General features: G+C 35.5%; 2 protein-coding genes across 2 annotated transcripts; both read left to right on the forward strand.

The window, feature by feature from the left end:
- The first annotated feature begins 5,960 nt into the window (after positions 1-5,960).
- On the forward strand, positions 5,961-7,091 carry LOC128588164 (olfactory receptor 4M1). Its single transcript, XM_053594819.1, has one exon. The coding sequence runs from the start codon at positions 6,060-6,062 to the stop codon at positions 6,999-7,001; it is 942 nt and encodes a 313-aa protein (XP_053450794.1). The 5' UTR covers positions 5,961-6,059; the 3' UTR covers positions 7,002-7,091.
- Positions 7,092-19,474: 12,383 nt separating this feature from the next.
- Positions 19,475-20,661, forward strand: LOC128588162 (olfactory receptor 4N4C). The gene has a single exon (XM_053594817.1). The coding sequence runs from the start codon at positions 19,507-19,509 to the stop codon at positions 20,509-20,511; it is 1,005 nt and encodes a 334-aa protein (XP_053450792.1). The 5' UTR covers positions 19,475-19,506; the 3' UTR covers positions 20,512-20,661.
- Positions 20,662-26,903: the final 6,242 nt, after the last annotated feature.

Here is a 26,903-nt window from a genome sequence, read left to right on the forward strand (position 1 = left end):
TTGTTCTGATAGTTCCTCAGGATGAGGCCTAGGAAGGGGATGGGACAGGTGGGACCTGAGATGTTTCATTTTGAAGGGATTAGAATTGGTGGTAGTAACAACTTTGAAAATGAATAGAAATGCAAAAGAGAAATTCGAAAGTAGAGAGACTCTTACTTGAAAGTAATGTGGGTAGAATAGGTCTTTTATTTTTATTTATTTATTTATTTTTCTTTCTTGTTGGGGAATCATTGAGGGTAGAATGAACCAGGTTACATTGCTTGCATTTGCTGGGTGAAGTCCCTCTATTAATTGTGTCTCCTAAGAGGTGTTGGAATAGGTCATTTAAAAAGAGAATTCTAGGAAGCAAAATCAGAAATCAAGGAGCAGAGTCAGGAAAGGTTAAATAAATTATTAAAAGAATTAGGTTTGGAAATAATTTACAATTTTTTTCAGTCTTTTACTCATTTATTTATTCATCTAAAAAGCCCTTTAATCATCCTTGTATTCATTTGTCACATATTGAGGACTATAGTGTGCTACAAGTTACCTTAGGCACTGGAAAGATATATGAATTAGACTTATTCTATGACCTGAAGGGGCTCAGAGTTTCTGTTATGTTTTGGTCAAAATATAAATTGAGAGCCAGGCACACACCTAGAGTCTCAGCTACTGGGGAGGCTAAGGTAGGAGGATTGCTTGAGCACAGAAGTTGGAGGTCGCAGAGAGTTATCATGACACCACTACACTCTAGCCAGGCAACAAAGTGAGACCTTGTTTCCAAAATATATATATACACATACACGTATACATATACTTGTATATATACATAAATTATGTATATATACATAAGTTTAAAAAATTATAATGAGTTAAAGTTTTTAATGGAGGTGTAACCAGAGTACTACTATGGAGGCAGAGGCATAGAAATACATATATGACATTTCTATGGGGGCGTGTTCATAAAATTTCATATAAAATTTCAGGAAGTTTAGAAAGAAGGCCTTCTAAGAGTAGTTAGAGAATATAATAATAGTGATATATCAGCAGTCATATGGAACTGTGGGTCTGGGAAAAACAGGGGGAGATGGTAGGTTTTGAGGTCAGACACTCTTGTCCTCCTCTCCAAGCTATTTTTTAGACTTGTTCTTAGTTTTCCAGATCTAAGCATAGCAGTTGGGAGAGAGAAGAGAAAACAGATTTTAAAGGGCAATAGTTGGGAAATCATATTGGGATGGTAGTTTAACAACAGAATTTAGTACTTTGCAAAGGGAAAATATACGAAGAAGAATTATCGTTATTTATTAAGTATAAGTTATGTGAAAGGTATTTTTCTGAGCATTACATGCATTAATTCATTAATCATTACAATAATACCTTTGAGGTAGGTACTATTATTATCTCCATTGCACTGATGAGGCAGAGAGAGGTGGATGAGTTGCCCAAGGTTACATAGCTACTAACAGGTTCACATGTTGTTAGAACCAGGCACAAACACTCCATATCTAAGTCCGTTATAAGAGAAATGGCAGCAAATCAGCCTCAAAAAATTTTTCATAGTGAGATCAGCCCTTCTCTGATCCTAATGGTTTCTTATTGTCTAGTTTAAAATGTATAAAAAAATCAATCTACCTACTGTCTTGATACTTTCTGCTGTTGGTTCATTTATGAGATTTGAAGTGTCTGGGTCTCCATATACCCATGTACTTAGTAGAACTATTTTTGTACACTTCCTCCTGACCATCTCACAGAATAAGATAGGTGAGCTTGATATCTTAAAAATAGGAAAATCCAAGTTTATTTCTTTAAGTGTTGTATGTATCCACAATGCATGTATTCCATTGCTGTTTCTCTACATTGTCACCCACATTGTTCTTAATTTACCCTTCTGGGACTTTTACTCTCAATCTTCTTTTATTTCTAAATAATCACAGAATTTTTGAACTATAAAATTTCTTAAAATTCTAGTTAAAAATCCTTCATGTTTCTAGGAAGAAACTGTTGTCAAGGAATATTGAATAACCTTCTCAACATCACACAGATTCTGTTTAACCACAAAGCATTGATTCTCTCGAGGAGAGTTCACAGTTAACTCACCTACAGGGAGGGCCCCTGCGTGCCTATTTCCGTAGATATCCTTCAGATAACACATCCCTGCAGATTAAGAATGGGAGTTCACTAGATGTTTTTAAAAGAGGAGCAGGCTCCATGCAGAAACTTGGGAAGAGTAGATGAATGGACATAAGATAAGTAAAACATTCTTAACCAACATATCTAGCTCTCTCGGGGTAAGCACTGATTTCGAATTGATAACCCCTCATAAATGTCAGCCCTAAAAAGAAATTCCCTGACTCAGTCCCCATGGATGTCTTATCTCCCCTTAGGGTTTCTCACAAACATAATTCCTTACTCTGGTTTTCTTTAGGCACAATTCCCAGCCTTCCTTACAGTGTGATAGGGTAGACTTAAGTATTGTATGTATAGTAGATTCTGCCAAATTTTACTAAGGACCTGGAATGTGCTGGATGAATTTCATTTTAGACATAGAAGATGCAATGACAAATTTTTTGTGTTTATTTTGAATTTCCTTTATTTGCTATAATTTTTTTTTAAAAAGCTGTTACAGAGTTCAGTTTCCAGCTGCCTTTAGTAGTCTGATAATGGAAACACACAATCCGCCATTAAATTTTGCAAGTTGAATCTTGTAAACATTTTCTAAGCAAACTATGCATTTCTCTAAATAAATAGTTACTGCTGTATCTTTAGCTTAAACAACTTAATTTTTTCTTATAATCCTGCCTCACTCCAATTTATTCACATAGTAGCCAGAGTGGTATTTGTAAGTTGAAAATCCTGTTAAACTATTCCCTGGGTTTTACTTTCAAATACACTTGAAGCTATTAAAATCTAGTTGTTTGATTGTGGAGTACAAAATGTTGTCCTTAACTGTCTCTTTTTTCTATTCCTTTGGCTTTATGAGTTGCAGGTCTCCTGCAGGTTTCAGAAACTTCCGTGCTACAGGACTTTCTTTGCATTTGCTATTCTCTATTCCTAAAATGCTTTCTTGTATAAACTTTCAAAGTTAGTAAAATGTCACAAGTTCAGAGAGAAGCTTTGCTGAAACACTTCACACCACCCTACCACCATCGTTTTCTTTCTGTCATAATCTCTTCTCCTACTTGTCTCTTATCATTAGTGGCAATTATTTTATTTTACTTATTTATATTTTATTTATTATTTACTTGTTTACTTGTCTGTCTATATTTCTGGCTTGGAAATTTAATGAAGCAGAAATTGTCTTCCTGTTCTTTGTTGTAGTCTCAGCAGTTAGCACGTAGCAGATGCTCCCTAATTATTTGTTGAATAAACAAATCAGTAAGTTATAGAAGTTACACAGAGACTATATATTTGGTGAGACCCTTTACTTATCAGGTGTGAAGAGCTTTGTTTTGACATGCATTAAATGACAAATGCTTGCAGCTCAGAACTGTGTGTTTTATGTTACTTTAGGCCATGTTCAAATTAATGTAGGGAAAATAGGTATTGGACCTTCATTGAGCTGAGGAAGTGGCATTGTTTAGTGCTGTGTGTGTTATGAGTAGCAGCTGAGCATTGCTAGTTTGAGGAATATGGGGTTTGGTTGGCTGCCTGCCTATGAATTGAGATGAACCAGTAAAATGTCTCCTTTCAACTTGATGGTTGTGAGAAGTGGAGGAAAGTGGAGGGATGAATTCTCTACATTTTTTTCCATAAAGAATAAATGAGGCTAGTTTGGTTCTTAATGCAAAGTTTATATCATCAGTTTTCAATTTTATGTCAATCTCTTGAACACTGAGCTAAAGGAAGAAATCTCTTTGACATTTTCTGGTAAAACGACCCTTCCTTTTCCATGATACCTGTTGTATATTTGTCTTTCCAAGACATTGACATTCATTTGCCTAAATCCTTTATTTCTAGATTAGTGCCATTTCTACTTCCTCTTTACGGTACAGAATGTCTCTCTTCGGACAAAGGAGAAAGGGATGATTTGTGTGACAATAACTAGAATCATGCTTTCCTTGAAACTAAAAAAGAAAATTTTAGGATCTGATGATAATATTGACTACTTTGAAATATTCATCTCGTGTCAGTAATGAGGACAATTAGACAATTAAGAACAAGTAATCTAATAAGTCCCATCTTTTCAAAAACAATATAGCAAAATATCCAAATGAACTGAGCAATCATAATATTCTAAATACTTTTGGTAGGGATTTGTTTGTCAGAAATTCACAGTTTGTTCATCAGGGATCATAAATCAGTTAGTATTTTGTGTGCTACAAATTTACAATGATGTACTTCCTGTGCTGCTATGAAGGCTATAGGTTGCTTCTTCCAGATAAGTACAGTAAAATCATTGCTTTCTGGAATCTTAGAAAATATGTCATTCTGGATAACTAAGTTTTTATGAAAGTTAAGGATTGAAAACTGGCAAAATTATCTTCCTTTGATCAACTTGTTCTAAAACAAATTTTAAATTTCTCTATCTTACTAAATACGATTAATCAGCTCACTGATGCCCACACTGGACAATTCATGGGCATGTAGATATTTGCCTTTTTTCTAAATAGTCTTACACTTTCCACTTTCTGAATATTTTTATCTTTCTGCCTATTCTCTTGCTATCAGATTCCTGGCAAACAAACACTGGTCTTTTCTCTCCTTGTTTACTTGTAATAAGCCACCCCTTTTTCATAATACAATACTCTTATAACATATTGGAAGTCATATGCTTATGTTTGTTAAAATTATGTACAAATTAAACCAGTGGGTTTCAAGAAAGTAACATTCTGTTTCTGTAGGCAATATTATGCAGAGTCTGTAAGTGCACCTGGACGCTGTCATAGCTACTTAATAAAATCTTAATGTTTTTGTTTTTTTATATTTAATTTTTTAAACTTCATTAAGAAGAGGAAATATTATAAAATATTATATCAGTATAAAAGAAGCAACTTTCTTGTATTTGCTGTTGATTACAATAAGTATTTACTTTGGTTATGGCAGTTTTTGACTTAAAAGAGGAAGTGTATTTGGTAAAGTGAATGATTATTTCCTTTTTATTTGATAGATCTTATTCTATTAGTAGTTTCAGGTTCAATATTGGATCTTAAAAAATCCTTTAAAAATGATCTTACTCTCCCTGTCACCTGGAAATGGCAGAGTCAGGTTGGGTAGAAGGTGTACCCATTTCTTAGATCATGACACCTTTTTTCTACTTTGCTGAAATGGTAGGGAAACTTCTTGGTCAGTGTCATATTGGTCTTAAGGGATCTGATCACAGTCAGAAGATCTCTTTTCATGTAGGGCCCTGAATTGCTCTTTATTATTGTGGGTTACTTATTTACCAGGGATTAAACTGTAAAAGTTTTTATTTTGAAAATATAAGGTCTATTCACTACTCATAAAGACTTGAGATCTCTTTTTATAGATTATGAGTAAAGTACTGCCAAATCAACTACAAGTGATATTAGACTACAATTTTCCAAGGTGGCAAGGTTTCCCAACAAAAAAGATCTAGAAAGGGCAGTGCTCAAGGAGAAGGGCACGGCCCCATATACCAGGGGTGGTGGGAAAAGCCCAGCTCTGGCCAAAATCTGCCAAAAAAAAAAAAAAAGGGAAAGAAGATCTAGAAAGAATGGGTTTCATTTCTTATTAACAGTCTAAAATTTGACTAAACTCAGAAATAGCTGTACATACATTATTGCTTACTAATGTTTAGGGGAAGGATTAATGCATTGACAAGTTTCATAAAAAATTAGGATTTTATAACATTAACAAGCTGAGATTTGAGTTTCAGATATATGACACACTTCATGTGATTTTAATGTTTCTAATTTTCAAGGTTGTGACTTACTCTGTCCCCCTCTTAGTTTATCATATATAAAATGGGATGATCAAAGGTATCCTAATGCAATCTTTTAATGATAGAGAACAGATGACAATTTTGAAAGTAATGATATAACCCTACTTAAATGCCATTTGGAATAATTATAATTTCTTTATTTTTCATAGCTATATTATGAAAAAAGTTAATTGAAGAAATGGAACCTGCAAATTACACCAGGGTGACAGAATTTATTCTCACTGGCCTATCTCAGACACGGGAAGTACAACTAATCCTATTTGTTGTATTTTTATCTTTTTATTTGTTCATTCTTCCAGGGAATGTTCTTATCATTTGCACCATCAGGCTTGACCCCCACCTGACTTCTCCCATGTATTTCCTGTTGGCTAATCTGGCCTTCCTTGATATTTGGTACTCCTCCATCACAGCCCCTAAAATGCTCGTGGACTTCTTTGTGGAGAGGAAGATAATTTCCTTTGGTGGGTGCATTGCACAGCTCTTCTTCTTGCACTTTGTTGGGGCTTCAGAGATGTTTCTGCTCACAGTGATGGCCTTTGATCGCTATGCTGCTATTTGCCGCCCCCTCCACTATGCTACCATCATGAATCGACGTCTCTGCTGTATCCTGGTGGCTCTCTCCTGGACAGGGGGCTTCATTCACTCTATAATACAAGTGGCTCTCATTGTTCGACTTCCCTTCTGTGGCCCCAATGAGTTAGACAATTACTTCTGTGACATCACACAGGTTGTCCGGATTGCCTGTGCTAACACCTTCCCAGAGGAGTTAGTGATGATCTTTAGTAGTGGTCTGATCTCCGTGGTGTGCTTCATTGCTCTGTTAACGTCCTATGCCTTCCTTTTGGCCATGCTCAAGAAACACTCAGGCTCAGGTGAGAGCACCAACAGGGCCATGTCCACCTGCTATTCCCACATCACCATTGTGGTGCTAATGTTTGGACCATCCATCTACATTTATGCCCGTCCATTTGACTCTTTTTCTCTAGATAAAGTGGTGTCTGTGTTCCATACTGTAATATTCCCTTTACTTAATCCCATCATATACACATTGAGAAACAAAGAAGTAAAGACAGCCATGAAGAAGCTGGTCAAAAGGTATATTTTATGTAAAGAGAAATGAAAGATAAATGATATACTGTATAGTCCTTTTGAGGATCATTGTCCTAAAGTAGGAAGCATTTGAAGTGGTAATAATAATGTGTTCACTTCCTCCTTTCATCTGTGTTTTTAAATTTTCACTATGATTTTCCTCTATTCCTTTTTATAAAACAAAGAAAAAATTCCAAAGGTATGAAGATGAAAATAAATTTATTGAATTTATTTTGAAATTTCATGAAGATAATTATTAGAATTTGAGATATAATAGCGGTCTGTAATTGAATGAGAATGAATTGCCTGTAGCTCAACATTGTGATTATACTTTCAATTACACACTGACTTGTGTGAGATGCTAGAACCCAGGTTCCATTCATCTTGTGTGGTTTTTTTTTATGTTTACTAATCTCAGTATTAAGATGGATTTTACTATTACATCTGATTAAAAAAATCAGCCTTATCATCCAAAGAAACTAAAATTCTCCTTTTTATAAAATTTTAAAACAGTATATGTTCACCAAAAATTAAAAATGTATGAACATATAAGAAAAAAAAAAAAAGACCACTCTCAAGGATTTGGGAGTTTCCTTTAACAAGGTTTATAAAGTCTTAACCAGCCAGCCCCACTGGAGGCAGATCGGTTGTCCTATCATGCAATACTCCATAAGGTCAGGCACTGTTATTATTAAGTGGAGGTAGGGGTAGGGCACAAGCTACAAAATTCTACAGACAGATAGTCTTTGAACACAAGGACTATGACACCAAGACAGTTGATCTTAGAGGACAACATCCTCCTAAGTAAAGTATTACAAAAATGGGAAAGCAAGCATCCAATGTACTCAATACTATTATAAAACTAGTAGATGAACAACTACATGCACACATGAGAAAAAAACTGAATTAAACTCAAGTAGGGGGAAGAAGAGAGAGGGGTGAGGGGAGGAGGGAGGGAGATTGGTGAATTCTCACAATGTAAGGGTGTATGGCACACTTCTTGGGTGAAGGGCTCAGCTACAACTTGGACTTTACCTAACAAACAATGTAACCTAATCATATGAACCCTTCTATTAATCTGAAATTAAAAATGATAGTATTAAAAAAATAAAAACAGTTTAAATTGCTATGAAAATTCAGCTCTGGAAAAATAATGTTCTTGGTGTATGTACATTAAATGATAGTCTTTATAACTTTTAGGAATATACAAATATTTAAATAAAAATAATAAAATAGATATTTAAGTAAAAGATCTACCACCCAAAAGAGATAAAAGGAGAATTAATGAACCATAAGTAGGCTTATATGTATTTTTTGATTTTGAGTTTCACTACAAGCTAATAATTCTATTCAAAGTTTCTGCTTCTAGAGCCATAATGCCTCCTGATAGAAGAAAACATCAACATCAAAATATTCTACAGATAAACTTCCATAAAGTAACAGCTTATACTCAGGTACCAGAGAGCACACAAAAAAGCAAGGCCCTGTGAAAGACAGCCAGAGGGACAACAGATCAAAACAACCAAAGAACTATAGAATTTAAATTAATTAACTGTTATTTGAATAAATAAAGGATTGAATATATTAGTAAAGATAGAGATCGTATAAGATGAACAGGAAAATCATAAGTAAAAGAGAACTTGAGAGTCAGGTTAAAAATTCAATAAATGTATTGAGTAAATTTTAAATTAGGCACAACCAGAAAAAAATAGTAACCTAGAATATGGAGCTGAGGAAATAAACTATACAGGGCAGAGACAAAAATGAGTGAAAAAAAAAATGAAAGAGAGTGGGGCGGGGCCTGTGGCTCAAAGGGGTAGGACCCCAGCCCCATATGCTGGAACTGCAAAAAAAAAGAATGAAATAAATAAAGAAAGAGAGGCTAAGAGACATTGAAAACAAAATGAAAAGGTCTAAACATATTTGTTTGAAAGGAGAGGATAAAATGTGGAGGAGGTAATACTGGAGATAAGGCTGAAATTTTCTCAAAACTGTGAATCCTACTAAAATATTAATAGTATATATTTTTTAAATGCACATTTAGAAACATCATAGTGGAACTGAAGTTCAGTGAAGACAACTGAGCAAATGTTGAAAGCACCTCAACAGAAATGCAGAGATTATCTTGAAGGGAAAAACGGTTGGGGTAATATCTAAATTCTTTAACAGCAAAAATGTATATCAGTAAAGACAATGTTCTGAGACAATATGGTTGTCATCTCTGTGAAAATATAATCAAATAAAAACATCCTCACCAAAACAGGAGGAGAGGTTTGTCACAAGCCCACAGTCACTGAAAAAAATTTGAAGGAATGTGCTTGAAACAAAATGATTGCAGATGGGAGATCTTAGATGACAGAGAAAAAGAATGACAAATGTGTGTGTAAACACCTGCTGTATAAAACAGCACCCATAGCAAACAAACTTCTGATACATAGAAATAGAAAGAACTGAAGTACATGAAAATCTCATTGCATAAGCCAAGAGTTGATGTCATTGGAGTTAAATGTACTAAAATCTTTAAGATTTCTTAGTAAGCTTTTATGTCTACTTTTCTCTTTGTTTGGTTATTAGTTTCTATAAGTTATACCACACAATACCAAAATCTTGCCATTTTCAGTCATCAAAAGTTTGTCTTCCTCATGTCATGCCAAGCCTGTTGCAGGTTTGGGTGACTTTCCAGAACACTGGAAAAAGAAAAAAAGAATGAAAAATAGCAAATAAATTAGAAAGAATATTAAGTTAATATATTGTTTAAGTTAATAAAAGAAATTTGAATTGAGGTTTTAAGACACAAGGTCTCTCTTTCTCATACCAGGATGAAGGGCAGTGGCTATATGCACTGTAACCTTGAACTTTTGGGCCCACGTGATCTTTCCTCCCCAAGTCTCCTAAGTAGCTGGGACTGCAGGTGTATACTGCCATACTTGGCTAATTTTAAATTTTTTTTCACAGAGACAGGGTCTTGCTATGTTGCCCAGGACATTTCCTTGGCCTCCTAAATTTCTGGGATTACAGATGTTAGCCACCTTGCCTGTTCTAAATTTTAAAATGTGTTTCCTCAGTTGTTTCCAGTCATATTTCAAGCTACACATAGCTAGTAGCTAATCACACTGGGCAACACATATCTAGGATTTACATTTATGCATTATATAATAAAATCATTTCTGGAATTTTAAAATAGTATCTATTGGGTTCATACTATGAGCAATGAAAAAATTAGCATATACTTTTCTTTCCTCCAAGTCAAATTAGAGTCATTAAAAAGTGTTGCCTTTCTAAATCTTATTTTTTATTGTTAAATATATTTATAAATCAATTATTTACATACAGCTTTAATAATATGCTTTGACTTCTGGAACACTTTTGCTCTGCTGGTAGGATTGCAAACTAATACAACCTCTATGGAAAGAAGTATGGCAAAATCTCAAAGAACTAAAAGTTGACCTTGCATTTGATCTCACAATCTCATTACTAGGTATCTATCGAGAAGAACAAATATAATTTTACCACAAGGACATTTGCACCGGAATTTTTATTGCAGCTCAATTCACATTTGCCAAGGTGTGGAATCACCTTCAAGTGCCCATCACTCAAGTGCCCATCAACCCACAAATGGATTAACAAACCATGGTTTATAGTACTTACTGCCCCCTAACTGGTCTCCTTGCTGCCACTCTTTGACTTCTATAGTCCATTTTTTTATTTGGTAGTCAGAATGACATGTAAATCACGTATGGGCACTACTGTACTTACTACACCTCACACTTAGAATGTGGTCAGTTGCCATTTGGCTTACAAAGGTATGACAATTAAGTTTGCAAACATCCTAGAAAAAGCACTACATACCTCATTGCCGAGGTCACTACAGTCACCTTCAAAGTACTCCCCTTGGGAAGCTATGCATCAACACTGGAACCTAGTCCACCCTTCACAGCAATTTTGGAACTCTTTTTCCAGAATGGTCATCAGAACTGTCATCTGTCATTGATATTCTGAATGCCATCAAAGTGTCTTCCTTTTGATATTTTCTTTGTCTTCAGGTAAAGAAAAAAGTCATTGGGGGCCAGATCAAGTGAGTAGGGAGGGAGGGTGTTCCAATACAAGTATTTGTTTACTCACTAAAAATTCCCTCACAGACTGTGCCATGTGAGCTGGTGCATTGTCATGATGCCAGAGCCATGAGATGTTTGTGAAAAGTTCAGGTTATTTTCCTCTAACTTTTTCACTCTGCCTTTTCAGCAGTTCCTAATAGCAAACTTGGTTAATTGTTTGTCCTGTTGGTACAAATTCATAATGAACAATCCTTCTGATATTGAAAAAAGTTTTCCAACATAATTTTGACTCTAAATTTGGACTAATGGAACATTTTTGGTCGTGGGGAATTGGTTAATTTCCATTGTGCACTTTGATGCTTTGTTTCAGGGTCATATTGGTACAACCATGTTTTCATCACCAGTGATAACACAACCTAAAACATGGTCTTCCCTCTCCAAAAGTCTTGGAAAACTTTGACTCCTTTGCTTTTGTTCATCAGTGAGCTTCTTTGGGACCATTTTTTGGACACACCTTTCTCATGCCAAGATTTCAGTTAAGATTTTTCTAACTGTTTCCTGATCGATGTTTACTTGGTCTGCTATGCTTCTTACAGTCAGCTGATGATTTTCATGCACAATTTGACAAATTTTTGCCATTTTTTCATCCGTTCTTCTCACCACTGACTGCTGTAACCACTCTTCATCAATGATGCTTTTTCTCCCTTTAGAAAAACATTTAATCCATTTGTACACTGCCATCTTCTTCATGGACTTCTAACATATCCCTGATTTCACTTACCCTCTTGCCAAGTTTAACAAGAAACTTAATGTTTGTTCATCACTCTAATTTAAGCTCCGACATTATCATGACAACACACAAAAACATGCAACAGCAATCATAAATGCCACTCAGCAAGACACCACATGTTGACATGAACACATGATATACCAAGGTTCTGAAGACTTACCACGTTGTTTGTACACTGCTGCCAACATAAGCACACGTTGGCAAACTTAACTGTCAGAACCTGGCCCTACTTATAGCTTGGCCCTACCTCTCTGTCTTGGCATGCTTTATTTTCATTTGCTCAACACTGTCTTGCCACTTTGACCTCTTTTCTGCTTTTCAGCACCAGCTCCTTTCTTCTTCATGGCCTTTCACCAGCTCTTTCTTCAGATCTTCAAAGAATTGGCTTATTTTAGTCATTCACATCTCAGTTGAAATGTTATCTCCTCAGAGAGATCCTCCCTGGCCAGCTCACCTAGAATAGATTCTCTTCCCCAATCTCTGTTATATTTTTATGGCACTCCTCATAATCTGATATCTTCTCATTGATGCATTGGTTTATTTTCTATTTCTACTCATTAGGACAGGTGTCCTCAAACTTTTTAAACAGGAGGCCAATTCACTGTCCTTCAGACCGTTGGAGGGCCAGACTATAGTTTGAAGAAAAACAAAAAACTATGAACACTGCACACTGCACATTCCTATGCACACTGCACATATCTTATTTTGAAATAAAAAACAAAACGGGAACAAATACAATTCACACCACTGCATGTGGCACGTGGGCCATAGTTTGAGGACCCCTGCATTAGGATGTAAGATCCCCACCATCAAAGGCTTTTCTGTCTTGTTTGGTGTTAACATTGCAGACACAACAATATAGCCTGGTTCATAGTTTTAGCTTCTAAGATTCTGTAAGATGACAATTCTTTCCCAGCAACAATAGCCAGCCTCTATTCTGGCCACTAGATGTAGATCATAAGATACATCTCAGTTTAAGTATTAGGGTAAATGTTAAGAAGTGAAGTCTCTGATTTTGTCTATAATTATGGAAAAACATCACATTTTAAAAAGTCTCTTTTGGTAAGAAAGATGAGAATTTTTCTCCACGTATATTTCTCACATATCTTGCTAATTTTGTTTTGTGTTCTAAAAATAAGTACTGTTTTTTTATCCGTTGCTTTTATTTTGTATAAATTGTTTCACAAATATGCATTTTTGTATCTCTGTCCTTTCATTTTCATTTCCTTTTTTCCCATTAGTATTCTTGTACATGTTTTCATTCTTTAATTTTCTTTCTTTTTATACTATTATCTTTATGACTTTGTACATCTTTTCTCTTTCTCGTTTTTTCCTCTGTCTCCCACTCCTCCCACCTCTCTCTCTCCAAATTGGAGATAAGTTAGAACAAAATATATGTGATTATGTCTTGTATTTATTTAAAATTTATATTTAGTATTTTAATTTTTGAAATAGAAAAAATCTTTCCCTTTAAAACAAAAAACTACTAAAATTTAAATAATATTGTTCTCTACATTATGAGTCTTAATTTTCTTGTTTAATAATATTTAACTGAAAGAATAGTTCTTTTTTTTTCTCTTTACAGCTAAAGTTTGTTCACCATCAGATGGGGTTTTTTTTTTTCTTTTTTTTTGTAGAGACAGAGTCTCACTGCACTGCCCTCGGGTAGAGTGCCGTGGCGTCACACGGCTCACAGCAACCTCTTAACTCTTGGGCTTACGCGATTCTCTTGCCTCAGCCTCCCGAGCAGCTGGGACTACAGGCGCCCGCCACAACGCCCGGCTATTTTTTGGTTGCAGTTTGGCCGGGGCTGGGTTTGAACCTGCCACCCTCGGCATATGGGGCTGGCGCCCTACTCACTGAGCCACAGGCGCCGCCCAGATGGGGTTTTTTGTCATGGCTGATTCTGCAGGGAAATGTGATATTATTATATACTTAGTTATCTTGTCTTTAGACAACTTACCAAGAAAATAAGCTGGGCCAAAAGCCTATACTGGCTTTAGAGAATTTTTAAAAAGATGGAAGTTAAAGTTTAAAATTCCTTTTATTGATTTTTTTGTTGTTGTTATTTTTGCCACATAGGGTGAAGTTACCAAAGGAATTATATGATGATGATGACTAATAGTGCATAATTTTATAAAATAAATAAATAAAAATTTTTTAATGTCAAGTTAATGTGAGTGTACAAATAACCAAATCACAATATTTGCATTTGTTAGGTAGAGTCTCTCCAAAAGGTGTGCCATGTGCCCCTACATTGTGCCCATTCAGTAGGAGCACCCCAAACATTCCCCAACTTGAATTGAAATGAGTTTTTCTCCTATATGGGCATGAATTAGATCATCCACTGGGTTCATATTGGTATTTAAAAATAGTTCTTTATTAAAGATTTAGTGGAGAATAGGAGACAGTTATCTATAAAATTAAAACTACAAATGCCAAGGACATTGTAAGACCATTTAAGAGAATACCACTTCTTGAGGAATTAGTCAGACAATAAGGAGTCTTTGGTGAACATCATTTATTTTCTCTTTATCTACCTCTTTGTCACCAGAAATATGTTGAATCTAACATACTTACTACCTACCTGATTACATCAATTTCTTAATACATCAGTGATTTCCCATCAGGTACATAATTTTTCTCTTTTTAATTGTAAGAAATAGGTGGAGTCTGTAACTCAAGTGGCTAAGGTGCCAGCCACATACACCAGAGCTGGTGGTTTCGAATCCGGCCCAGGGCCTGCTAAACAATGACAACTACAACCAAAAAATAGACGGTTGTGGGGCGGCGCCTGTGGCTCAGTCAGTAAGGCGCCGGCCCCATATACCGAGGGTGGCGGGTTCAAACCCGGCCCTGGCCAAACTGCAACCAAAAAATAGCCGGGCGTTGTGGCGGGCGCCTGTAGTCCCAGCTACTAGGGAGGCTGAGGCAAGAGAATCGCTTAAGCCCAGGAGTTGGAGGTTGTTGTGAGCTGTGTGAGGCCACGGCACTCTACCGAGGGCCATAAAGTGAGACTCTGTCTCTACCAAAAAAAAAAAATAGCTGGTTGTTGTGGTGGGTAACTGTAGTCCCAGCTACTTGGGAGGCCGAGGCAAGAGAATTGCTTAAGCCCAGGAGTTTGAGGTTGCTGTGAGCTGTGACAGCTCAGCACTCTACCCAGGGCTATAGCTTGAGACTCTGCCTCAAAAATAAATAAAATAAAAAATAAAAATAAAATAACCTCCTTTGGATTTCTACCCACACAGATCTCATAAACATGCTTACCACTCCATAATGTCTGTCATTGACAGGATGTTGATTTTAGAACTCACAAATGACATATGGCTCTTTAATTGGTATATATTTGACTATTTGTATTTAACATGTTTCTAGTCTCATTCTTTGACTATATCTTGTTGGCATTATGACAATTCCCATTGCAAGTTTGCAAGTTCTGAGGTTTGTTGGCCTTCAAATTCCCAAAGTACAATCCCTATTGTATCACAAATTAGTTGCATATTTCAAAGTATTAGAGACTCCTCTGTGAGAGGGATATTTAAGAAAAAAAAAAATCAGGTGTTATTCCTACCATTAGAAGGAAGTAACACAGGCTGTGTGAGCATGCTATTGGATTGCTAGAGGAATGTTTTTAACATTATTCAAATTTATAAGGAGCAGATATAAGGAAGACATGGAAACAGATATTGCACATCTTCGTGTGGGACATCCGCTGTCTTAGAGTGCAAAGACCAGAATTATAGCAGAAATAGACCATTGTGTGAGGCCTGCATCCAATAATACAGCATCTCCTTTTACCTGTTCTCGATAATATAGCTCTTATTCCTCCTGAAAGAGAAGTACTTTATTTGGAATATATCACAATAAATTGTAATGTATTGGTAATATATTGCAAAGCCTTTATTAAAACTGCCTTAGGAATGCTAATAATTGGTCTTAAATTTACATGTGATATGTTAACTGAAAGAAGGGAGGGGTTAGGAATCATAATCAGTGTAGAAATGCTAGACTGAGGGCTGCAGAGAAAAATCTTCATCAACTTCACCATTTTGCAAAAGACTGGTTCTAATTAATTACCATACTTGTTGGGTTAAGAAGTTTTCCTTTTACAAATTGTGCTACCATATACCAATGTGGAGTTTTGCTAGCTGGCTGAAATGAAATCTCCATAAAGGTTTACACAGTTACAATTAACCCAGGGATTTATTCCAAAGGCAGGGACAGGATCTACAGCCTTACTCAGAGACTGAAGTTTCATTTAACATCTATACTTATCATACTTTAGTTTGGGTTTAGTTGGACTTGAATATGCTACTTATTATTATCATCTTCATCTCTTTTTATTCTCAAATCAATACAGTGAGATAATTTACAAAAATTCTGTCTAAACGAGATTGAGTGAATTCGCAAGTTCTCCTGGTTAAAATACTATAGGAGGAAGAATTTAAATCCAGATTAAACAGACACCAAAATGAGGGCGTTTTCTATGACCTTTATTACTTTGCCCAGAAATCATGGTATTAAGAGCTTTAAAGGCTAATAATTCCATATACTTGTCCAGTGCCTTTTAGAGCTATCATCAACATTGTTATCAACTAATTGATGATTCTCTTTAACTTCATCCACATCTTTTCAGAACATACAGAAGCCAAATGAATTACAAACTAAATAGCATATATTAATACATATCATAGTCTTACTTTGGGGAAATCAGTTAAATATATTTTTTGCTGGTAGTACAGATTAATGAGACATTTCTTTCAGGCATAAAGACAAAATATCTGAAGGAACGGGAAACTGTGTTGATTTGAGAATCAAATGAGATGAAGATGATAACAACAGACAAAATATCTGAGGGAATGGGAAATCATTACAAAGTGGTTGCACTAAGTACATTTTAAAGAAGGATAAGAAAAGTGATGTTTAAAAAAATGATTTTGTATTAAAAGGTGAATTAAGCATTTTAATCCTCAGAATATTTGGCGTGACAGAACCTCATCTCCTGTTCTTACTATTGCTTCAAAATAAAATAATAATGAGGCTTCTCATAATTAATGGAAAGGCAAACATGTATTCTAATAAATGGGAAATAAGGAGAGAAGACAAGAAGACTGAAAAATATTGCAAACTATAATAGTATAGAGAAATAAAAGGAACAAAGAAAAATAAAAGATAGAGAGATGGAGAAAGCAAAGAGGAATAGTGACAGAACAAATATGAGAGAGGAAAAGAGAGAAGAGAACAGAAGAGAAAGAAGTCACCACAAATGTAAAAAGTGTAACTTAAGTAAATGAAATACACACATATTAATAAAGTATAGAAATATTTTGTGAGGAGAGTGGAGGTAATAAAAGAATTATTTTTTAATTATTTTTAAAAAGGCATGGGGAAATATGAGGAAGAAAAATGGATTAATTAGTGCTAGTGGCTGGGGATCAAGTCACCAAATAACTGCTCCATTAGTGTTCTAACCAAATTCCAAGCACGATCATAGCGCAGCCTTTGCTGGCATGAAGGTGTGCTCCATCACTCTTCCCTCCCCGGCCTGGCTCCAGCATTGAAAGCATGAGATCAATTTTGATATCATTTGAAATGGAAATTCAGGGCAGGGGTAGTGGCAAGCATTCAGATTCCTATTTCAATTTCCACTGACAGCAGCCCTTCTCTTAATATTGTTAGAATAGAAAACTTGTCTTTGCAGAGGCTTCTGTGCTTTTATGTTGCAGGGACTTACTTCACTTTACCTTGAGGAATGTCCATCTTAGGAATCTATAACTTTGGTTTCTGCATCCTTGATGAGCCTGATGTGAGAGTCACAAGTACCACAAAGGAGCTCAGAGGAAAGTACACAAAAGGAGTGCTGTGCACCAAAGGTGTCTGAAGGTAGTGAGTCCCTTATGTCAAGGACTCACTAGGAGAATGGAAGTGGATCACAGGGAATAAGATACAGGGCACAGCGAACGAACCTGTGACATCTAACCTCAGAGATACTTATAAGTTTCTTCTGTGATCTAAATCAGTTTTTCAGAGTGTGAAACAATCAACTGCATAATAGTATGCAAGATGCACATAGCTTAAGGGTAAGTAGAGAGTCCTGATTTGCTTTTCTAATAGCAGGTGTTATCCACAAAGTGATAAATAGTTAAGTCCAAAACATGGCTAAATGCCAAAAAAAGAAAGAAAGGAAGGAAGAAAGGAAGAAAAGACAAAAGACATCATCGTATGTACATTTTTATACTTCAGTTTTTCTTGGGATATAATATGTATGTGTTTCTGCACTCACGTGTATTTGTACACACATATATGTGTCTATGTGATGTAAGGTACATCTTTCATAATTATCAATTTTGACTATATATGAAAACTTCTGTTATTAATTAATCTATTAAGGTTAGATATGTAAAAGCAGATCTTTTGTTGTTTCAAATAGATATGCCATTATAAATATCTCTTTTCATTTCTTAATTTGGGAATTTAATTTCTTTTTCTTCATTCCCTCACCTTTTCAGTTAAAGTTAATGAATGCCCTTTTCTCTCTGCTCTAACTCCATATTCCACAAAATTATTTTAAAATAAGTATGCTGTGTAACTAAATGCATGTGAAATAATGTTCTGTGTCACTGTAGTGTTTAGTTCTAGCTAAAGAGTCTTTAGCTGTTAAATTTTTAAATCTCCACCACAAGCTACTTTTAGTAATGCTCCACAACATTTGTATTTTATGTGTATATTCTATATTTAATCATGGTGATTCTATCTAAACCATAAAATTTCAAAAATGGTGCATCTTATAAGGGTATGTGTGAAATTTACTAAATGTAGAATATAAATGTCTTAACATAATAACTAAGAGGGTGCCGTGAAGGCTATGTTAACCAGTTTGATGAAAATATTTCAGATTGTATATAAAACCAGCACATTGTTCCCCATGATTGCATTAATGTACACAGCTATGATTTAATAATAAATAAATAAATTGAGAGCAGCCTGGAAAAAAAATAGAAGTTCAAAGAATGGGAACACTAATACATGCATAGAAATAGTACTGATATTGTTATCATACCAATAAATTATTATGGCTAGCCTGTAGTCTAGAGTGAGAACATTCTCAACTTGGACACCACTATATAGATAAGCCTCATATTTGTTTTCTCCAGAGTGACCAGGTTGATAGATTGATGTTCTATAGAAAAGTGCAGTTTTATTAGCAAAAACTATTTAGATCAACATTCATAAGTTATTATTTACATATAATAAATTATACCCATTGCTGTATAGATCAATAAATTTTGGCAAATAAAGAAACACGTGTAATAATTATAACAAAAAAATGAAACATTTTTGTCATGTTAAAATGTTCTGTCATTCCTCTGGGTCAATCCCATCCCATCCTCTATTCCAAAATCCCTGGAGACTTTGATAACTGAGGTTAAAGTTTTTCACAGTTACAAAAAATGTCAGATGTACATATATGCCTCATGCAAATCAGGACCAAATCTAGGGCAGTGACATCCCAGGGTCCCACATGACACAACAGTTAAACAGAAGCACAGGACTGAAGTAGGAAAAAAATGTGGCTTCAGTTGGCACTTTTGAAATGTAGAAGCATAAAAATAGAAGAGTCTTAGGTCGTGGAGACAGGTGGTATAATATAAATGTGGCATCTCTTGCTTTTAGTTCAGTAACTATGATCTATGGAAGAGGGAGAGTCACGCTCACTATTCCCTGATGCTCTGCAGGCGGAGGAGATGGAGACTGAGAACAACACAGTGGTGACAGAATTCATCCTCCTTGGTCTCACTCAGTCTCGAGATATTCAGCTCCTGGTCTTTGTGCTGATCTTAATTTTCTACCTCATCATCCTCCCTGGAAATGTCCTCATCATCCTCACCATAAGGTCAGACCCCGGCCTCACGGCTCCCCTCTATTTCTTCCTGGGCAACCTGGCCTTCCTGGACGCCTCCTACTCCTTCATCGTGGCTCCCCGGATGCTGGCGGACTTCCTCTCTGAGGAGAAGGTCATCTCCTACCGCGGCTGCATCACTCAGCTCTTCTTCCTGCACTTCCTTGGAGGAGGGGAGGGACTGCTCCTGGTTGTCATGGCCTTTGACCGCTACGTCGCCATCTGCCGGCCTTTGCACTATTCCACTGTCATGAATCCCAGAGCCTGCTATGCAATGCTCTTGGCTCTGTGGCTTGGGGGCTTTGTCCACTCCATTATCCAGGTGGCCCTCATCCTCCACTTGCCATTTTGTGGCCCAAACCGACTGGATAACTTCTTCTGTGATGTCCCACAGGTCATCAAGCTGGCCTGCACGGACACTTTTGTGGTGGAGCTTTTGATGGTCTTCAACAGTGGCCTGATGACGCTCCTGTGTTTCCTGGGGCTTCTGGCCTCCTATGCGGTCATTCTCTGCCATGTTCATGGGTCAGCTTCTGAGGGAAAGAACAAGGCCATGTCCACGTGCACGACTCACGTCATTATTCTTCTTCTTATGTTTGGCCCTGCCATCTTCATCTACACTCGTCCCTTCAAGGTCTTACCAGCTGACAAGATGGTTTCTTTCTTCCACACAGTGATCTTTCCATTGATGAACCCTGTGATTTATACCCTTCGCAACCAAGAAGTGAAAACCTCCATGAAGAGATTATTGAGCCGACATATGGTCTGTCAAATGGATTTTATAATAAGAAATTAAGAAGGGAGAATTCTGGCTTGCATTCATTCATTCATTTAACAAATACTGTTTTTCATTGAGTATTTCCCATTTGTCAAGTACTATTATGGGCAATGGAGGAGGATGTAGGTGTAATTAGAGAGTAAACTTGTCACATTTAAAGAATATAAAGGGAATCTCAAAGTGGTTGGAATATAATGAATAACTGTGAGAGAGTTAGGAGTTAAATTTTCATGACTATTAGGGTCAGATCACTAATGTCTTTTAGGGAGATAAAGATTTTTGTATTTTAATTGTAGTAAAATATATTTTAGTATTTTAACTAAAGGAGCAACTAATCTGCAATTTTTTCCTCTATGGGTTGCAGTGGTTCTCAATCTTCCTAATGCCCTTTAATACAGTTCCTGTGGGTCGAAACCCACAGGTTGAGAACCTCTGGGTTAGAACAACATCATCAAGATTCTAGGCAGAGATTATAAACTGTGAAACATGAAGAGCCAAATGTTATATTCTAGGTATGTTTCAAGAAAGTGTCTCTCTCCACATGTATTGGTGTGTGTGTGTGTGTGTGTGTATTCACCCCTCCAAAAAAATTTAGTAGAGGAATTAGAAAGGGAGATAACTGGTTCCATGGAAATATGTCATAAAATTATTTCACTTTTTTTATTTTATTTTTTTCAGAACTTCATGATTTTTTTTTTTTTTGTAGAGACAGAGTCTCACTTTATGGCCCTCGGTAGAGTGCCGTGGCATCACACAGCTCACAGCAACCTCCAGCTCCTGGGCTTAAGTGATTCTCTTGCCTCAGCCTCCCGAGCAGCTGGGACTACAGGCGCCCGCCACAGCACCCAGCTATTTTTTTGTTGCAGTTTGGCCGGGGCTGGGTTTGAACTCGCCACCCTCGGCATATGGGGCCGGCGCCCTACTCACTGAGCCACAGGCGCCGCCCCATGATTATTATTAGATATTTAGTACTACTGATTGTGTTATAGAGTACATAAATCACCTAAGTTATTTTACGCATGGTAGGTTTAATATGAGAAGTTAGGTACTTATACAACTTTTTCAAAGGTAGAAGACCAGTCTCTATACCAGACACATAGAAAAGATGGCTAGAAAAAGTATTGTAAATTAACCTGCTAAGTGACTGATCCCTGTGATAATCAGGAGATTGAGAGGAATAAAAGTCTGTTTTCATATCTTGATTCAGGGAACCATAAATTATCCATGGTCTGGGATAAAGAGAATGACAGAGAATGCCTTTCATGGTATTTCTTTCCACTTTTCTTTTTCAAAATTTAAGTTTTACCTGTATAAATTTGATAAAATATGCAATGATACTTGTAGAGGTCCTAGACAAATCTCTTTGTATGTTATAGCTTCTTCAGAAAACAAAATAATGAAAAAGTGCTGGTAAGATATAAGATGAAAGTTTCATGATCTTAGCTGAGAAAGGCCAGTGACATAAAAACTAGAAAATGGAAAGAAAAATCACAGTTTTATTTGACATATAAAAAATTTTTTCTTTCTTTTTTTATTGTTAAATCATAGCTGTGTACATTAGTGCAATCAAGGGGTACAATGTGCTGGTTTCATATACAATCTGAAATATTCTCATCACATAGCCTTCATGGCATTTTCTTAGCTATTGTATGTAGACATTTGTATTCTGCCTTTAGTAAGTTTCACCTGTACCCATTCTAAGATGCACCCCTAGGTGTGGCCCCACCCATTACCCTCCCTCCATCCTCACCTCCCCCCTCCCTTCCCCTTCCTTGGCCCTTTCCCCATAGTCTTGTGCTATAGTTGGGTTATAGCCTTCATGTGAAAGCTATAATTTAGCTTCATAGTAGGGTTGAGTACATTGGATACTTTTTCTTTCATTCCTGAGATACTTTGCTAAGAAGAATATGTTCCAGCTCCATCCATGTAAACATGAAAGAGAGGTTTGAATGAAAATTGAATTTATAATAAGGTTCCCTCCTTACTCTATGATTATACAAGAAAGCATCCATATGCAAAACTAAAATAAGCTATTAAGTAAGGAAATGTATATATGTATAAAGGGTATTTAAAACACAAGGAATTTTTATAAATAAACATGACATAATTGCATGTCAGAAGTACATATAGGCTGCAATTAACAAAGAAAAAGATGGAAAAGTTTATAAATATAAAAGTAACTTTATCCTCAAAAATAAACCACAGGAATAAAAACCACCTATTTTGGTTAACATTTAGTAGAATGTTGTTTATGTAGTACCAACCAAATAAAAATACAGGATAAAAATTGCACTTTCCTAGAAGGCTATCAGAAGAGCAGGTGAAGCAATAAAGTCATACGCTATTGAGCCCTAGAAGGAGCAAGATTTTTGTAGATGAGCAGGTTGCTTTGGTAGCTTCCATATCTGTGGGCAAATGCCTGGTCTGATCTGGGCACGTGGAAGGGGAACTGTACACAGATTGAGATATTTTGTAGAGATGAAGGGAAAAAAAGCTGAGCTTTTAATGATACATGGAATGGAGACAGATTAGAAGCTGGAAAAGCTAAAAACAGAAAAGAAATACCTCCCTTTTTGAAATCTTTTCCCTCCTTTCCACATTAATACCTATACAAATAATTTTCCCAGAAAAGAAGCAGAGAAGGAAAAAATGAGTCAGAGGAACTTTTCATAGTCTTAGCTTGTATTACAATGTTTGGATGTTAATGTCTACAGAGTTGAATCTGAAGGGAAATAAAACTGTCTAAATGGTGACTCAGTATCTAGCTCAACCCCTTTAGCTCAACTATTGATCAACATCAACTATATCAGTTCCCTAGTGAAAGTAATGCCAGATGTTGTAGTTTACACTGATTAAAGGTAAATGCAATCGAATTAAAGATAATTAAAAGCCCTAACTCAAATGGATCTTTGGAGAACTATGAATGATTAGATCTTTGTTTTAACTTCTAGGAAGAATAAAAGGCCTGACAAATGAAAAATTAAACAAATAAAATATTATCCTTTCCCTTTCAATGACGTTTTTACATTAAGTATTTAAGAATATGAAGAAAATTAGAAGCCATGACAAAAATAACTGTAAAAAAGAAAAATAGGGCGGTGCCTGTGGCTCAAAGGAGTAGGGCGCTGGCCCCATATGCCGGAGGTGGCAGGTTCAAATCCAGCCCCGGCCAGAAACTGCAAAAAAAAGAAAGAAAGAAAAATAGAGTATTATTACTTATTACTCTCTGACGATTTCTTTCCTACTTGTTGGTTAATTGCCTCTTCACACTAAAATGTAAAATCTCCAAAAACAGTGTCATTATTTATCTCATCTGTATTGAATTTCTGATGCCTTTGTTACTGCCTAGCTCATGGTAAACACTCAGTGAATGTTGAATTGGGTGCAACACTTAAGGTTATCCCAAAATACTTAGTAATAGAGATAAACATTTTAACTAATATTTTTTAAAAATAAAAAATTGCATTTACCAATGAAGACACAGTCTGAGAACTCTTGTGTCATTTTCCAAAGCCAAAGAACTTTTATAAATTAGAGCCAGCACTATTATTCTTAGCTTTTCACTCCCTATGTAGTAATTTGCTTACTATTTTTGTGTATATACTTTTTGTTCAGTAAAGCCGCTATATATGATCTCAAATCATTTTGAGGATAGCACTATTTAAGACTTTTTCTTTTCTATCTATCTATCTAAGGTGATAAAGCTTTCCCAGATGGTTTAAAAAGTTTCAGTTCTGTGGACTAGTTTAGAGCATCACATTAATTTTATCATATGTATTGGGGTGAGCATTCAAAGACGAGCAAGATTTTGGATTGTTAACAGTTTGGAAAATATTACATTATAAAAAATCTTTGATGGCAAGACTCTAACCTACTTCAAAATGTCATTATTCTGCCTAAGTACTCATCTGACTCACGCGTTTTCCTTCCTTTCTCTATTTTCCTTTGCGTAGCCATCCTTACCCTATTTTTCTTTTCGTGACTGTGTAAATTTATGGACTTTGCATTCCTGTGGACTACTGCCTCTCAGTCTCTTCACCTCCTCAGAAAAACTCTATAGTTGTGTTTCCATTTATGTCTTTCCTACTCTTTCTTTCCCCCTTTCTCTTGGTCTGTATTTTCATCATTGTAACTTTTTCTGTATCCCTCCTTTCTCCTTCCCCTTTTTTACTTCCCACGTTATGTCTTTGAACTAAAATCATAACAAACACATTTGTTATGAATTATGTTTATTTCACAAAAATGTGTACTCATTATTTCAATTTTAAATGACTCATAAACTTAGTTTTCCTTTTAAAGCACAAAAAGATTAAAAATATAAAAAAATAATTTTTTTAAAACATGAATTGTTTATTTCAGTAATCTTCCATTTAATATTTTCATTTTTTTATTAAATCATAGCTGTGTACATTGATATGATCATGGGGCATCATTCACTAGCTTTACAGAAAAAAATAATTAAGTTACGTTTAATTTCTCTGACTCTGAATCTTTAAAAATAATCTTTTATGGAAAAAAGTGTTCTTCATTCTAGTTTTAAATGATCAGAGTTTAAGCGAACAAAAGACAAATACTGAAATCATGAAACATTCTTTAAACACATTGTTTAGCAGGTCACTTTCCCTCGAGTAACTGGCCTATCATATACTAAGACGTTAGGTTATTTTCTAAGAAAATAGATTTCATGGACTTTTTTATATTCTCTGTGCTTATTTCTTATCACCAGCAACATACCACATCTTAGCAAGGTGCTTATTGTGGGTGCAAAATTTAAAACAGTAATACTCTTCTTAGTAAAGTATCTCAACAATGGAAGAAAAAGTACCCAATGTACTCAGCCCTACTATGAAACTAATTTAGGGCTTTCACATGAAAGCTATAACCCAGTTATAACCTAAGAATAGGGCGAAGGGGGAAAAGGAGGGGAGGGTGGGAGGGATGCACCTGTGGTGCATCTTACAAGGGTATATGAGAAACTTAGTAAATGTGGAATGTAAATGTCTTAGCACAATAATTAAGAAAATGCCAGGAAGGCTATGTTAACCAGTGTGATAATAATGTGTCAGATGGTCTATGAAACTAGTGTGTGATGCCCCATGATCATATCAATGTACACAGCTATGATTTAATAAAAAAACAAAACAAAACAAAAAACCCAGTAATATACCCAAATAATATTTTAATCAACATTTTGAAAAATAAAAAATAATTTAAAAATCCATGAGGAACAAAATACCAAATTTTAAACAAAGGTAGGATTGGTAACTGCCACATTAAACCATCCTTCCCTGAGGGAACAGGAAGAATAAATAATATTGATGAAGTCTTTATTGAAAAAATTGATAGACTATTAATATTTTTGCCTCATCCTGGCCTTGTTTGCTTTCTTGATGTATTTCAATTTTCTCTAGTAACTTATTATTTTTTTCTCTTTTTGAATTATTGCATATAGATTAATTTCTCCCAAACTTCTATTCACTTCTAAACTAATAAGTTTGCTTTCCAAATGAGGTTCTAACTTATTTACTGTTGGATTTTGGTTTTATAACTAATAATTAACTCAGTGTGTTATTATGTGGTATATTTTTATATAAAAATTAGTTCTTACAAAGCTCTGGCATTTCCCTTCTTGCAATTTAGTTGATAAGTAATATAGTTAACCTAATAACTCCCTTTGGAAGCATTCAGTGATTGTGGTAGTCTCAAAGCCCATAAGGACTTTCTCCATTATAACTTAAAAGAGTAGATTTCAAGATCTAAGTCTCCTTAGGTGACTGAAAATATTTATGAACAATGTCAATGGTCAGTTAACATCCCATCAGGAGAAGAGGATGTATATTTTGTGCAAATAGCATAAGATACCCAGATCTCAAATTTCTGGATGTTTTATATTTGCAAAAAACAAAAGCAACAGGAAAATAAAAAATTATGCCACTATTTTACTGGTTTATCTGTTATCTTGGATTGCAATGGAATAGAGGTCAGAGTACCTGCAGGAATAGCCAAAAGTTAAGGTCTACACCTAGCAGTGAACACTAGCTACCCTTTCCCTCAATAGATCTACATCTGCTTTTGATGCTTAGAATTGCTGTAAATGTAGGTTAAACCTGTAATTCTGTTATCATGATTAAGTAAACTATCAATAACCTTGGGACAGCTGACATCTGGTGTTATAAGCCAAAGATTATATGAAAGACCAATATGTATTATTTCTCTTATAAGGTTCAGAGAAAAAGAAAGAAGATGCAGAAAGGGTAGGTTTAGAACTCCAGAAAAAACTTAACAGATTTTCTGATTTTGCAGCAGATAAGTCCTTGACCTCCTCATTTCCATGCTCAGCAGGTAGGAGTTTCTTCTTTTGCTTATGTTTCTATCATTTATCCTAAGGCTTTGACAGAAAGAAAGTTGTG

This window comes from Nycticebus coucang, chromosome 6 (assembly GCF_027406575.1).
Source record: "Nycticebus coucang isolate mNycCou1 chromosome 6, mNycCou1.pri, whole genome shotgun sequence".
NCBI lineage: Eukaryota > Metazoa > Chordata > Mammalia > Primates > Lorisidae > Nycticebus > Nycticebus coucang.